The sequence below is a fragment of the Adiantum capillus-veneris genome, chromosome 1 (assembly GCF_014529385.1).
Source record: "Adiantum capillus-veneris isolate H3 chromosome 1, ASM1452938v2, whole genome shotgun sequence".
Taxonomy (NCBI): domain Eukaryota; kingdom Viridiplantae; phylum Streptophyta; class Polypodiopsida; order Polypodiales; family Pteridaceae; genus Adiantum; species Adiantum capillus-veneris.
The window spans coordinates 141,036,829-141,052,669 of NC_140931.1; the positions used below are offsets into that span (position 1 = coordinate 141,036,829).

General features: G+C 44.7%; 2 protein-coding genes across 6 annotated transcripts in view; both read left to right on the forward strand.

Annotated features, from left to right (window-relative positions):
• LOC147465699 (P53/DNA damage-regulated protein) overlaps positions 1–15,841 on the forward strand; it is an 80,233-nt gene that overhangs the window by 35,503 nt on the left and 28,889 nt on the right. The window lies entirely within an intron of this gene.
• LOC147465701 (uncharacterized) lies at positions 12,923–13,489 on the forward strand. The gene is made up of 2 exons (XM_086497610.1): positions 12,923–13,082; positions 13,329–13,489. The coding sequence occupies exons 1-2, from the start codon at positions 12,923–12,925 to the stop codon at positions 13,487–13,489; spliced, it is 321 nt and encodes a 106-aa protein (XP_086353736.1).

Genomic DNA, 15,841 nt, shown 5'->3' on the forward strand with positions numbered 1-15,841 from the left:
TCTTTGCATTAAACACTAACTTGTGATCTCGTAATGCCTGAAAGACTTGAAGCAGATAATCTCTATGTTCTGCCTCATCCTTGGAGAAAACAATGATGTCGTCAAAGAAAGTGCCAACAAATAGTCTATACTCTCGAAAAATCCTGTCCATCATCCGGTTAAATGTCGCAGGAGCATTGGTTAAGCCAAAAGGCATCACCAAAAACTCAAATAACCCAAAAGTCGTCCGAAAGCCTGTCTTGTAGACGTCTCCCGGCGTGATTCGGATCTGATGATATTCACTCTTCAAATCAATCCTGCTAAAACACGAGGATCCTTGTAATCTGTCGAGTATATCATCGATCCTAGGAATCAGAAATCTGTTCTTGATGGTGATTTTGTTGATAGCTCTATAATCGATGCACATTCTTGAAGATCCGTCTTTCTTCAAAACCAACAACACTGGAGAGCAATACGGTGACGTACTAGGCTGGACAAGACCCTTTTTCAAGAGGTCTTTCACTTGGTTTATAATCTCTTCGTTCTATGCTCGGCTCACACAATAAGGTGGCCGGTTCCGTGGTGTGCTTCCTGGTATCAAATCAATAGTACGATCTTCAAGGGGAGCGGGTGGTAACTCGCTTGACAGGCCCTTTGAAAAGCAATCGGCATGAGTGTGGAGGAAATCTTGGCATTCTTTTGTTCAAGTCAAAACATATTCGACCTTCATCCATCGTTCAGTTCTCTCCCAAAAAAAAGTGAGTAAAGAAACTGAAGTTCATAAAGTACAATCTCTGAGCCCTTCATTTGTCAAAGTCGCATTCTCGGCCCGGTAGTCAACCACGGCGTTGTTCTTGTGGTACCAAGGGATTTCGAGTAGAACGTCACAACCTTCCAAGGCAATTACGTAAAACACCGCGTGCCCTAAACACCCCTGTCATTGCAAACGAAGTTTGCCAATGCTCGGTGTAATGGCAACATCCCGTCTGGGTGCCACTTGAACTACCTCCGCCTGTAGCCTCAGCCTGTCGGGCGTAATTCCAAATCGAGCCGCCAACTCAAGAAGTTGGCCTTGGCTCCTTCAAAAGAGCTTCCTGATCTTTCCCTTTGCCCAGCAAAGTTTGTACTTTCATTCATTTGATTCGGTTCAGGCCCCACGCAATGTGGTACCAGTTCTGCTTTTAATTTGCCTTTTTTGCCACGTCCCTCAGCTGCTTTAGAACTTTCTGGCCTTTCTTCGTCCTGTTCATTCAGTGCCATTTTAGGACACTTCGCGGATATATGCCCAGTTTCCCCGCATTCAAAGCACTTCCCCTCCTTTATGTAGAGAACCCTCTCTTGAGGAGTAAACTTGGGTCGTGCATCCTTTTCTTTCTGTTCTGGGTTGCTCTTTCTTTTTCTACTTCCATTTTTCAAAGTATGTTCGGCTCTTTGCGTCATAATCTCATCAGATCAAACTGCCAAAGTAAATGGCAAAACCCCGTTTCGCATGACTCATCAACTCCTGAATGGAGGCTTACTTTTGTTCTAAGCAGTGATCTCGGATCTTTGTAGGTAGGCCCAAGGTAAACCGCTCAGTCTGTTCCTTGGACGAGATCTTCTTAAATGAAGAGGCGGGTAGAAAAGAGCTCCAGAATCTCTCGCAATAAGCGTCCATTGTATCCTTCTTGGTCATCCGAAGATGGTTCCAAGTAGTTCGTATATCACGTTCATACTCTCAAGTCAGCCAAGAAGAAATAAAAAGCTTTTTAAATTTCAGCCATTTAAATGGCGTTGTCTTGTTCAATAGAAGCGTGGACCACCAAGTTCGAGCATTCCCCTTAAAGTAAGAGGTAGCTCTCCGAATCTTAGAGTGCTCTGAGTAACGCCCTCCCGTGAAAGCGATGTCAAACTGCTGTACAAAAGACAAAGCCATTGAAGCATCTCTATAACCAGAAAACGTGTCAAATTTAATTGACCACCTTCCTTGAACTCTCGGACTTTCTTGCTTTTGTCTTCCAGAAAGTCATACTGGTTGGCTTTAAAAAAAATGTCTTCTTTGCATAAAAGTTGCTATCATCAGAGTCTGAACTGTCTGTAGACGAGTCCTCTGTAGAACTGTTACTCACGGGGCGAAATTTAGACTTCTTTGCTTTTTCTTGCCCTTTCCGAAGCGTTGCTTCTTGCTTCGCTTTTTGCCTTTTCGATCTTCTTTGCTCGAGTCAAATGAGCTAGAAGAACTGTCAAAAGAAGAAGAAGAAGAAGAAGAAGAAGAACTGGGTACTCCTTCAAATCGAACACGCTTCTTCTGCTTTCTGCCGTGCTTTCCAACTTTGTTCTGCACGTCAAAAAGCTGAGCAATTCGTGCATCAACCACCTCTTCTAATTCTTGCTCTGTGTACGTCCTGGGAGTAGGAGGTTTCTTGGGTGGTTCTGTGGTCTACCGCCACTGCATGTGCACCTCCTCGAAAGAGGTCTCTCGCTCATATATTTTGCAAATTTTGGGTCCTTCGCAAAATTGAGCATCATCTTTGTTGCGTCACCGATCAATCGTTGACGCTCCATCTCTCGACGCTTTGCCTGAGTAGGCCGAGGTAGGCCATACTCCTTGTCTGAATCATCGTTGTGATCCCTTCCCGCATCTCCAGATGCAGAGGGAGTCGACTTATCTTTGCTTGAAGCCATAGGTGCCGCGAAAAAAAATTTGGGATCGGATTTCCCATAGAAGAGAAACCGGTCGTGCTCTGATACCACTGTAACAGACTTGGACACTCCAAGTCAAGAATCTACCGCGATAGCACCAAATAACCACTTCAAAACAGTTCACAATTTATTCGATAGTGGCCCGACAGAGTTTCGTGCATAGAGATATTGGCCGAAAGACTGGCACCCCTTTCGGTATTTCTTTTTGTATTAATCTATGTTCAAAGTACAAGAGTGCGGACAGACGATCTGATAGGTCGGCTCCATGGAGCGTTGTATATTACGAAGATAGACTTGCGATCAGGCTATCATCAGATACGGATCAAACTGGAAGATATTCCTAAGACAGGCTTCCATACGCGTTATGGTCACTACGAGTTTTTGGTCTTGCCTTTTGGTTTGACCAATGCTCCAGCTACGTTTCTGTCACAAACGGGAGCGCATAAGAATATAAAATACATTCGGATAAATAGGATTTATCACTTATTACTGAAGCCAGAGGATATAGAGAGAAATAAATGAGAGATAGAGAGTGAGAAGATCGACACAGTACTGGGGACCAGAAGATGGGCTGGTCCTCCCCCCGTAATAGTATCTTTATTACTGAGGAGAAGTCTATACAAGCGCTTGAACCGAACGTATTACCACGTTCGTTCTAGAATAAGACTTGATGGTTCCCGGAAGCCTCAGCTTCCGATTCCTAGGGCAAAACCCTATTCCAAGAAACTTCCGTTCCTTATTCCAATTCCTCGAGAATCAAGGTTCTCGCCTCTGGATCTCACCTTCCAGACTCAGGGCATGGCGTCCCTGCAACTCTTTTCCAACTCTCTTTCCAGAGTCCTCTTCCCGCAGAACAACTCTGCTTTCCCGGACACGAAGTCCTTACTTGGGAATCCCAACTTTCGGATCACAACTTGAGAGACTACCTCTCTCCGATCCGTGGATCTACTTCCCAAACTCGGGTACGAAACCCTTGGGCTGATCTGGCTCTAGTTCCTCAGAGCGCTTTTCTCCTGCAGAGGCTCATACCTTCCTCTGCCTTGACGCTCGAAACGCAACTCCGTTCTCGAAAAGCAATTCCCCGGAAGAGATCTCTCCATAGAAAATCCTCTCTTCCAATCCTACACACAAAAGAGAGGCGTTCTCGGGTTCCTTCTCATAAATCAGCCCCGTCTACGCCGTTTAGGGGCTGAAATCAGAGAAAAACAGCAGCTTGTCGCGATGGAAACACGCTCCGTAGGTACTTCTTCGCGAGGGAACTCGCGCACTGGGTCTTGGCGACATTTGTTACACTTGGGGTAGCCATGGGCATCACCTGCAACGTCTTCTTTACGGCTGAAATCTGCAGCAGCATCTCCTCCTTGCAAAGATTGGTCCTTCTCCTGAGTAAGGGCATGTGATGCTTTTATAGCTCCTAGCCACGGGCACGAATAGCTGCTCGCGTAGAGATCGCGGCCGTTTTTTTTGTTTTTTTTCAAAATTTTCATTTTTTTTTCGCTACTCTGCCAAAAAAAAGAGAGAGAGAAAACGCTAGCTGATCTGTTGCCTTATTTATCAGATGGCTGCCCACTTAATGGGCTGCCCACTTATTAAGTGGGCGGTCGGTCATCTTTAAAAATGGTATGAATCTGTCCAAAAACTCAATAAAACCTTATAAGTAAAAAACAATGCTTTCACAGCACTTCCTAGGCGTCCCTGGATGCAATCACATGCACAGTTGCAATGCAGACATAGACTTCCTCGCGAGAAAGCATCTGCTTTCCCGAAAGGCAATCCCGCTTTCTCTAAAAGCATCTGTTTTTCCTCAAAGTTTCCTCTGAACCCATCTTCATACAAGTACTTGCTTTTTCCTTGTGCACAATTCTAACAGAGTTCGGAATTTCCTCCCGACTATGGATATTCCCTTTCCGATGCACCCGTCGCCCACCTTGTGACGCATCAGGAATACCCATCACCTAGTCCTTCCCTACCGAACTTACGGTACAATCTCCTTCACGATGCTCTATGTCACCCATCCTATGAGGCATCAGAGATGTCCGTTCCCGGATGGTGGGATACTTCTTTCCGATGCTCCCTGTCACCCATCTAATGTGACGCATCAGAAGTACCCGTTCTTGGTGGTGTTACAGATATTCCATTTCTCAGTGCTCCCGTCATTACTTTGAATGACGCACTAGGAATACTCTGTACTCGGATGTCTCCAGTGAGAAAATCCCTCTCACTTAAAATTCCAATAATTCATTTAGAATTATTTTTCGTGTTGTTCCAAGCGAGAAAACCCTCTCACTTATAAATCCAATAATTCATTTAGAATTATTTTCATGTCAAATAAAGCCAGTTTAGCAACATCCCTCTCACTTATAAACATTTGTCCTCAATTGTAGAGGTCCAACTGAACTGCCCGGGTAGAAACCGGAAAGATTCCAAATCTTGCTCAATGGTGAGTTGAGGTGGTCCTTTCTCGAAAGAGAACTTAAAAATGAAATTAAACAGAAATTCAAAAATTCAATACTTACCTTACCGGTTCATGTCGTTCCTCTAGTACCTCGAGGATATCCTTCACCAATCATCAAACTTACGAGCCATGTAAGAACTCGTCATTCGCGTCTTTCCAGTAGATTGGAAGTTTCCTCATCCAAGAATCTTTTAACTCAATTCCACCTTCTCAATTCCGAGAAGAATAATCCGCCTAGAAATCAATCTAGGTCTATGTCCTTGCGCATAACCTTGCGCTATTAGTCCTGAGGATATTAAACCTCTTGTGTCCTCCCGCATAGGGCATGTCGAGAGCATTAAGCTCATGTGAATCGTTCTGTGGCAGACAAAGTGTGTCATCTTACCAAAGTAAGTTCTTATTCCGGGCCTTTGCTTTGGGTAGGCCAATTGTTCTGATCCAAAGTTTCCTTATCCGAGACTCTATTAACTATTCCGTCTTCTCGAATTCGAGAAGAATAATCTTCCTAGAAATCAATCTAGGTATCTGTCCTTGCGCATAATCCTGCGCTGTTAGTCCAGAGGGTATTAAACCTCTTTTGTCCTCCCACATAGGGAATGCCCAAGTCATAGAGCATTAAGCTCGATGTCTTTCTTTCACAAACAAAATCTGCGATCACCTTAAAGAAGGTTCTTGTTTCAGGCCGTCGCTTAAGGTAGGCGAATGGTTCCAATCCGAAGATTCCTTGTGCACGGTGGCACTTCCTTCCAATCTTTTCCTCCTGCCAGTTATTATCACCAACAGTGTTTTCCTGACGCCCATTAGCGTCTCTTCCTTGCAGAGGCCATCCTTGCAAGCATCTAGGACTCCTCGCAAAATCTTAGGCAGATAAAATTCTAGCCATATCATTCTGTGAACATAAGTTCAAACTCGGCCCACTTAAGGGCGAACACGCTTTAGATCTCAATGATGTTCTCCCATATGTGGTTAAGGTAATTCTTACCATTTTTAAAACGGTTGGCGAATTTTACTCTTGTGAACATAATAGTTCGAATTTATTCAAGCAGCGTGTAAATGCTACTTGACCTGCTCACCAAAGGTTGCTACTGTAATGGTAAAAGCACATAGCGTACTCAATAATCGACGACCATCAGAAAAACTCTTCTCCGTAGAGAAACTCAAATTCCTTCTACCGAACACATCTCAAATAGAGATCTCGTGTCGGAATATCCTTGCTCGCAAAAAGGCGGTCAAGAGAGTATAACAAACTCCCGTTCAGTTCCTGAAAAGGAAGTTGGTTCATCTCATTCCGTTCAGCAGAAAAAAAATCAATTGGTAGATGACCCACCTTGGCATAGGTCACTAAGAGGAAGTACACCTGCAAACAAATACTCAGAGTTCATAACATGAAAATCGTTACCTTCAAAGTCTCGACGCTCGAAACGCAACTCCGTTCTCGAAAAGCAATTCCCCGGAAGAGATCTCTCCATAGAAAATCCTCTCTTCCAATCCTACTCACAAAAGAGGTGTTCTCGGGTTCCTTCTCATAAATCAGCCTCGTCTACGACGTTTAGTGGCTGAAATCAGAGAAAAACAGCAGCTTGTCGCGATGGAAACACGCTCCGTAGGCACTTCTTCGCGAGGGAACTCGCGCACTGGGTCTTGGTGACATCTGGTACACTTGGGGCAGCCATGGGTATCACCTGCAACGTCTTCTTTACGGCTGAAATCTGCAGCAGCATCTCCTCCTTGCAAAGATTGGTCCTTCTCTTGAGTAAGGGCATGTGATGCTTTTATAGCTCCTAGCCACGGGCACGAATAGCTGCTCGCGTTGAGATCGCGGCCGTTTTTTTTTTTTTTTTTTTTCAAAATTTTCAAAATTTTTTTTTCACTGCTCTGCCAAAAAAAAGAGAGAGAAAACGTTGGCTGATCTGTTGCCTTATTTATCAGATGGCTGCCCACTTATTAAGTGGGCCATCGGTCATCTTTAAAAATGGTATGAATCTGTCCAAAAACTCAATAAAACCTTATAAGTAAAAAACAATGCTTTCACAGCACTTCCCAGGCGTCCCTGGATGCAATCACATGCACAGTTGCAATGCAGACATAGACTTTCTCGCGAGAAAGCATCTGGTTTCCCGAAAGGCAATCCCGCTTTCTCAAAAAGCATCTGTTTTTCCTCAAAGTTTCCTCTGAACCCATCTTCATACAAGAGCTTGCTTTTTCCTTGTGCACAATTCTAACACAGTTCGGAATTTCCTCCCGACTATGGATATTCCCTTTCCGATGCACCCGTCACCCACCTTGTGACGCATCAGAAATACCCATCACCTAGTCCTTTCCTACCGAACTTACGGTACAATCTCCTTCACGATGCTCTATGTCACCCATCCTATGACGCATCAGAGATGTCCGTTCCCAGATGCTTCTTGTCACCCATCCGATGTGACGCATCAGAAGTACCCGTTTCTGGTGGTCTTACAGATATTCCCATTCTCAGTGCTCCCGTCATTACTTTGAATGACGCACTAGGAATACTCTGTACTCAGATGTCTCCAGTGAGAAAATCCCTCTCACTTAAAAAATTCCAATAATTCATTTAGAATTATTTTTCATGTTGTTCCAAGCGAGAAAACCCTCTCACTTATAAATCCAATAATTCATTTAGAATTATTTTCTTGTCAAAAAAGCCAGTTTAGCAACAGTTTCAGCAGATGATGAATGATCTGCTGAGACCATTTTTAGGCAACTTCGTTGTTGTATTTCTCGATGATATCTTGATCTGCAGCCGAAGTTTGTCTGAGCACCTAGTGCATATACGCACTGTTCTCAAAGTACTGAGAACTGAGAAGCTTTACGCTAAGGCTTCTAAGTGTGAATTCTTTAGGAAAGAGCTTCTGTACTTGGGTCACATCATTACTCGCGATGGAATTTGCGTTGACCCTGAAAAGTTGGATAAAGTGCGAAATTGGCCCATTCTGAAGAATGTACACGAAGTGAAGTCCTTTTTAGGCTTTACTGGATTCTTTCGCAAGTTTATCAAGGATTATTCTAAAGTTGCTGCTCCGCTTACGCAGCTTTTAAAAGAAGGGGTGAAAGGCCGAAGACTTCGGGTCCTCACCGTAGGGGTAATCCCCCTGTTGTCTGGAATGAGCGTTTCGACGAGAGCTTTCGGACACTAAAGCACTTGGTGACTACTGCGCCAATATTGCACATTGTGGATCTTAGCAAACCGTTTGTGGTTGAAACGGATGCTAGTGATTATGCTATTGGTGCGGCATTATACAAGGATGATCGTCCTGTTGCGTTTGAAAGTAAGAAGCTTTCTGATGCTGAGATGCGTTATCCAACGTATGAGAAGGAGCTTTATGCCGTAGTCCACGCCCTGAGGAAACGGCGGCACTACTTGTATGGCTCTACGTTTGTTGCATGGACAAATCATCACTCCTTGCGATATATCTGTGATGAGGGTGATCTCAGAGGTCGGAAGGCTAGATGGGTTGAGCTTATGCAACAGTTTGACTTTGAGATCCGTTATAGAAAAGGATCCAGCAATTGAGTTGCTGATGCACTCAGCCGGATTCCTAAGGTTAATGCCTTGTCTATGGCTGAAATCTCAGAGGCCGGAAGGCTAGATGGGTTGAGCTTATGCAAGAGTTCGACTTTGAGATCCGTTATAGAAAAGGATCCAACAATCGAGTTGCCAATGCACTCAGCCAGATTCCTGAGGTTAATGCCTTGTCTATGGCTGAAATCTCGACGGATTTCTCTCTCTCTCTCTCTCCGAGGGCTATGTCGTTCCGATGGCCACTTTGGCAAGATATGGAACGAGGTCGAAGCGGGGCATGACTCGCGTATAGGCTTGGGTGATCCGGAGACCCAAGTGAGTCATGTCAGAGAGACGAGACAACAACAATATTCCATTAAAGGTGGACTATTGTTTAGAAATGGAAAAGTCTGCGTGCTGGAAATCGATGAGGTTCGACAAAGGATTTTATGTGAATGCCACGATGTTCCTAGCGCTGGGCACCCAAGCATCCAGAGAACTTTGGCTTTGGTCAAGCGATATTTCTATTGGCTAAGGATGCGCTCTTACATAGAGAGCTATGTGAAGAGATGCGCTCAGTGTCAGGTTAATAAGGCAGAGCGCCTTAGGAAAGCTGGCCTTTTGCACCCATTCGAAATCCCAGATGCCAAGTGGCAAAGTATTTCCATGGACTTCATCGTTGGTTTGCCAAATACTAGTCGGGGGAATGACGCTATTTGGATTGTGGTCGATAGACTCACAAAAAATGGCGAAGTTTATACCAACAAAGTCGACAGTAAAAAGCCATGAGTTGGCGGTTTTATTTGTCGATCAACTTTATAAGCTATACGGTCTGCCAGAGGATATCGTCAGTGATCGAGATACTAAGTTCATTGGCCGATTCTGGCGAGATGTGTTTGCTCATCTTCAGACGAAGTTGAGTATGTCGCCTTCTGACCATCCTGAGTCCGATGGACAAACTGAGAGGATGAATCAGACATTAGAGGACATGTTGAGAGCCTATGTCTCTCACAGGGAGTCTGATTGGGAAAGGTATCTTCCACAATTAGAATTTGCTTATAACAGTAGCAAGCATTCTGCTATGGATTTAGCCCGTTCATGTTGATGTATGGATTTGAGCCTAAATCCCCAATTGCTATTGGCTTAGAGAAAGTCAAGGAACGCGAAGCTCGTATTTTCCTGTATGACATGCAAGAAATGCTCGAATTGGCTAAGGATAGTATAGGAATGGCTCGTGATCGAGTCACAACTTATGCTAATCAAAAGAGGTCTCCAAGGACTCTAGATGTGGGACAATGGGTCTATTTGAAGATACCCAAGGATTCCAAGACTATGCGAACAGGAAAGCATTATAAGCTTTCGGCTAGATATTGTGGTCTATTCTTGATCACAAAGAAAATTGGCCAAGTTGCCTACAAACTGGCTCTTCCTTCGGATGTTAGTGTACATCCAGTGTTTCATGTTAGCCGCCTTAAAGTAAAATTAGGCGAAGCCAACGTCGTCGTGCCTATCGAGGAAAATGTATGGCAAGATATGCAAAGCGAGTATATTCCTCGAGAACCAGAGATAGTTTTAGATCATCGTACCCGTCATTTGCGCCAAAAGGCTTATGACGAGTACTTAATTAAATGGAAGGGTCAATCTGAAAGGTTTGCTACTTGGGAACCCGTTAGAGCTTTGAAGGCTCAATATCCCCACTTCATTGATGAGGACATCAATGGCTCTTAAGGGGGGAAGTATGTTATGTCCCGCTCACAGGAGAGGGGATCTAGCCCAGATGCCGTCGGGATGGGCGTTCAGTGTTCGGGCGGACGTAGTGTGAACACGGCCAGTGTGGCCGGCCATTATTATAAAAGGGAGGCCAAGGCCTCATTTGCAGTTAGCAACCCCCACTGGTAGAGTGCCAGTGGTTAGCCCGCGAGGCTAGGAGTGCGCGAGGTCACCTCGAGGAGGTGAGGCCGGGTGGTATGGGACGCTCGGTCTTACAGGTGTACGCCTACGTCCTGGGACGCTGACCCCAGCACGGAGGAGCTGCCGGATGGTGGCTATGGTCGGGTGGTTTGTCCGACGTGTGTCTGTAGGCCGTCCGTGTAGCCGGGAGATCCACTCCCCGCGTTCGTTTCCGGTGGCTTGAAGGAGAGTAGCCGAGGAGGAGGAAGTTTCTCGGAGCGGCTTGGGAGACGGAAAGGGGAACAGAGGTTGGAGCTTAAGAGAGGGACAGTTTGGAGAATTTTCAGCTTGGTTCAAACTTCGTGCTACCACTTTTTTTGGAGTGCGAGAAGGTACCAGATTACCAGATTTTGCAACTTCATCATGCCCCCCCGTTGCTCGAGGGATAGCGACAAATTGAACGAAAATAGCTACGCTCATTGGAATTTGATTATGCGCCTTTGTTCTCATGGAAAGGCTTATGGGATGTTGTTGACGGCTCGGAGCCCCATCCCACAAGGGATTTCCGCAACAGGTACGTACCACCCACCCACCTTCGAGATGACGAATATCTCAAATCATGTCTCGATTGGGATGCAGCTAATGCGAGGGCAATGTTGGCCATTGCGGAATCTCTTACAAAGGACCTTTCTCCAGCTATTCAGACCTTAACGGCTGCCAAAGATATGTGGTTCAAGCTCGTCGGAATGTTTGATTGGGATTCTACGATGCGGGCATTCACGCTTCTTTGATAGTTATTTGCTATCTAGTTTCCACGAGGAAGTTCCATGCAATCATTTCTTATGAAGGCTAAAGTTATTCATGATCAACTATCGGCTATGAAAAGCGCACCGACGAGTACTAATTTAGCTGCTTTGGTTCTTATGAAGTTGCTCAAGGAGTATGAAACGGTGTCTCCGACACTTCGGCTACAAGTGATGAAGGAAAAGTTGGAATTTGATGATCTCAGCTCTTTTCTCATTGAGGAGGAAGCCGTATTGATAACTCAAGGCAAAATTCAGATTTTTGAGACAGATTGGGAAGCACAGGGTGAAGCACTTGCTGCTTCGGATTTCAGAAAGAGGACGAAGTACCGTTGTTGCAATTGTGGAAAGAGTGGTCATTGGCCAAGGATTGCAAATCCAAAGGCAAAGACAAAAATTCTACAAAGAACAAAGCTAAAAGCTAGGAACATGAGGAAAGCAGTGATAGTGACTCAGGGGTCAGCAAAGATGCTGCTGGTGTTGTGGTGACTACACTAGCATGGACTCCCTCCTTCTAGTCACATGGAGATCAGTGTCGCCAATAGCTTCAGCCAAAGAGAGGCTTGTGAGTGGCAGAGTGTCACAAAACAAAGGCTTGCGCAGCAGCAGATGACGTGGCAGTCGTACGAACGCTCTTGATTTCCGTTGATTGATTACGTGGCATATTGTATGGATTTCTGCGTTTTGCACTGATTGCTGACGTGGTAGTTGTACAGATATCCGTGATTTACGTTGGCAGCTTTTGGACCAGATGCTTTTGAGTTTGAAGGCTTTTTATGTAAACTGCTTTTGGGGCCTAGGGCCTTTAGATATGAGGACATGGGCTCATTCTCTAGCATGCTTCGTGGAGAAGGTGCAGAGTCTTGAGTACCGATTTGTACTATGTTGATGCAATATAAAGAAATACCGAAAGGGGCGCCAAGGTTTAGGGCCAATACTCTCTGGGGTTGAATTCTGCCACTCCGTGTCGTGTGTCGTCTCTCTCTCTCTCTCTCAGTTTAGTTGTTATTGAAGTGTTAAAAGTTTGTTCAGTCTGTTCTTTCCTATTGGCACGTGGTCCCCGTCTTGTGACACAGAGAGGGGCAAACAATGCTCCGTATAATTAATTTGGACCCTTGTGTTGGAGTTCAAGTTATTGGTGTTTGGACCTGTAGATCGGAGTTCAAGGCACATGCATCTGGCAGGGAACCAATCAGAGGTATGTAAAACACTATGGATGAGTGCACCAATTCATTGTTGTTGGTCGGATCATGGACAGGATGTGTTCCACAATTCATTATCTAGGAGTATTATATTTTTGGACTTGATGCATCTGAATTTAGGTAGCTCACATGTGATTTAACTTGGCATGAGGATTATTACATCAGCCAATTCTGGTGGGGTCTAAGAGATGATGTAAAAGATATCTTGCTTACCATGCCAAAGGTTCAAACCTTATGTGAATTCATGTCCCAAGCCAGAGAGAGTGACAATAGGCTCTTGGAAAGACGACAAGAGAAGAGGCAGGAGGCAACCCCACCCATTGCCCTTACAGCAATATCCTCTATTGAAGGGGGTTTAAGGAACAGAGAAATTGACGCCGAACCCATGCATATTGAAGCAACAAGGTTCAAACCGCTTTCACCACAAGAGAAGCAACAAAGAAGAATTAATGAGCTATGCATGTATTGTGGGGGACCTGGACATATTTCTCAATTCTACCCAAGAAAAAGGAAACCTAAGATACAGAGCATTACAACTCCATCAAGTTCGGGAAGCGTGGACGTCTGACGTCGATAGAGATCGTGCGGTTGGACCATGTGCACACCAAGCCTCAACAAGGTCTCTTCCTACTCGCTAATGCAACATCTAGTTTCACCATACCAATAAGAATTGGCATATTAGAAGAACAAATGGAGGTGAAAGCTCTATTTGTTAGTGGCGCCACCGCTTGCTTCTTCGATGAAGAATTTGCTAAACAGCAAGGTTTAATTAATGCTTCTGGAAAAACCAGCTCCAACATCTGTAGAGGTGATTGATGGTCGCCCACTTGTTTCAGGAGACATTATGTATGAAACCCAACCATTGGAGGTGACAATTAGTGAGCAGATCTCTAAGATAGCTTTCAATGTCATACGCTGCCCATCAAATTTACTCATTATTTGCCTATCCTAGTTCGAGTTACACAATCCAGATGTTGTTTGGAAGTCTCGAAGGGTTGAGAAAAGACGGCCACAACATGACAAAACCAAGCATGTCAAACCACTCTATGCTGGAGCCAAGGTCTTCATGTTTGTAGCCGAAAGAAACCCATCATTCTTGATTTATGCAATACCAGTCGATTTCCCCATAGATTCCCCATAGAAAGGAACGTGGAAGTGTTACCACTTCAGTATCATGATAACATGGATGTATTTGAAAGGAAGAATGCCGACATGCTTCCCGAGTAGCGACCTCATGATTGTGGCACTGAACTACAAGAGAGGACTCAACCATCCTTTGGTCCAATATACAAGCTATCTCAAGATGAGCTTGTAGAGCTTTGGAAGTATATTGATGAAAACCTAGCCAAGGGATTTATAGGACATTCAAAGCCATTAACAGGGGCATGGATAGTATTTGTGAAGAAAAAGGATGGGTCTCTACGCATGTGTGTGGATTATAGAGGCTTGAACAAGATTACAGTCAAGAATCGCTACCCTCTGCCATTAATTCCTGAACTCCTCGAGTGGCGTGAAAAAGCTAAGGTATTTACCAAGATTGATCTTCACGGTGCTTATAACCTTGTACAAATAAAGGAAGGAGATGAATGGAAGATAGCCTTCCGAACCAAGTATGGCCACTTTGAGTATGTTGTCATGCCATTTGGACTTGAGCAATCTTTCAACACTTGATGAATGATATTTTTCGTGCGTATCTGGATGAATTTGTGGTAATATACCTAGATGATATCTTGCTATTTTCAAAAAATTAAGAACACGAGCATCATATTTGTATTGTTCTTCAAAAATTACGAGAGGTAGGCATGTATGCAAAATGCTTTTTCCACCAAAACGGAGGTGGAGGTTTTGGGCTATCTCATCTCTGCGAATGGAATTTCAATGGATCCAAAGAAGGTTAAGACCATTCTCCAATGGGAAACTCTCACCTCTATACGAGATGTTTAGTGCTTCCTGGGTTTTGCCAAATTTTATCGGATCTTAATCAAAGACTACTCCAAGATTGCTGCTGTCACAAAGTGATGATGTAGCATGTCTGACCGGGCAAATTGTAGAAGTTGTTCCAACTTATGGGGTCTCGTTCGATGGGGCGCAGGGAACACTAGCAATTAAAATAAAGCAGGGACCAATTTGCGTGGATTGCTGACGTGGCACAGCGTACGTGTCACGATTGTGACTATGTTAACAGCAATACATCTACTCCTAGTTGCAAATTCGCGAAGTGCCATGCCAAGGAGGACCCCCTGCGCTTGGATGGTCACACCCCTTCGCCCAAGAGACGTGCCTCTTCGCCAAAAGCCACACTCCTTCGACGACTGGTCACACCCTTTCGCTCTACGGGTGCGACTCTTCGCCCAATGGTTGCAGCTCTTCGCCGAAAGGATGTGTCTTTACGTCTAAAGTCGTGTCTCTTCACCAAGAGACGTGTCTTTTCATTTATGTCTCTTCGTCTCCTATAAGGAGCCCTTGTATCACACATTCAATCAATCAAACACAGAGTCTTCTCCTCTAAGTCTTGTTTCTAAGTTCAGTTCAAATTTCTTAAGTCTTAATCATGAGTTTAAGTACTTAATGAAGGATTAGTACCTAGAATCCTCAAAGTGGTATCATAGCAAATTTTTTCTCGGGCCTTTGGACTTGGCGTCTACTTAGCCTCGCTGTTGCCAACCCTACCCACAACCCTCACCTAGTGTGTTGTATGGCCGTAGAGGAAAGATGGTGTACTTCTACTACGCGTATGAGGTAACTTAAATTTATTATGTTCCAATTCTATACATAAAGGATACAGGACAGAACACAGATGTGTGTGCGTTGCGTAACCGGAGAACCCTGCGTACCCTTTATCGGATTGCACTCCTTCGCACCCGTGTGTTAGCCCCTCTTCATGTGAAAGGACAACACCTATTTGCGAGAGGGCACCAAGGAAGGCACCCCTTCACTGAGGCAGCACCCCTTCGCGAGAGGGCCCTCTTCCTTCCCCCAAATCGCTCGCTGCTGAAAATTCCCAAGCGGCAGAATTTCTTACGCTGCACTTTATCAAACGCTGGGCAGTGATGAAACGTTGTGCTACTGAAATCCTTAAACGCTGGTCTTTTTCACCAAACGGCAGCAAATTTCAGCCACGCTGGTCTTTTATTCTACGCTGGCAGGCAATGAAATTCAGCGCAAGGTTTTTTTTTTATTAAACTTACCCAGCCAAGCAAGTGATTTAAGTTGGCCGCCCAAGAACCAAATTTTTAACCCCATGTGAAAACACCCATGTTTAAAAAAAAACTCCCATGTGAAAGCCCCTTTTCACTTGAACCCT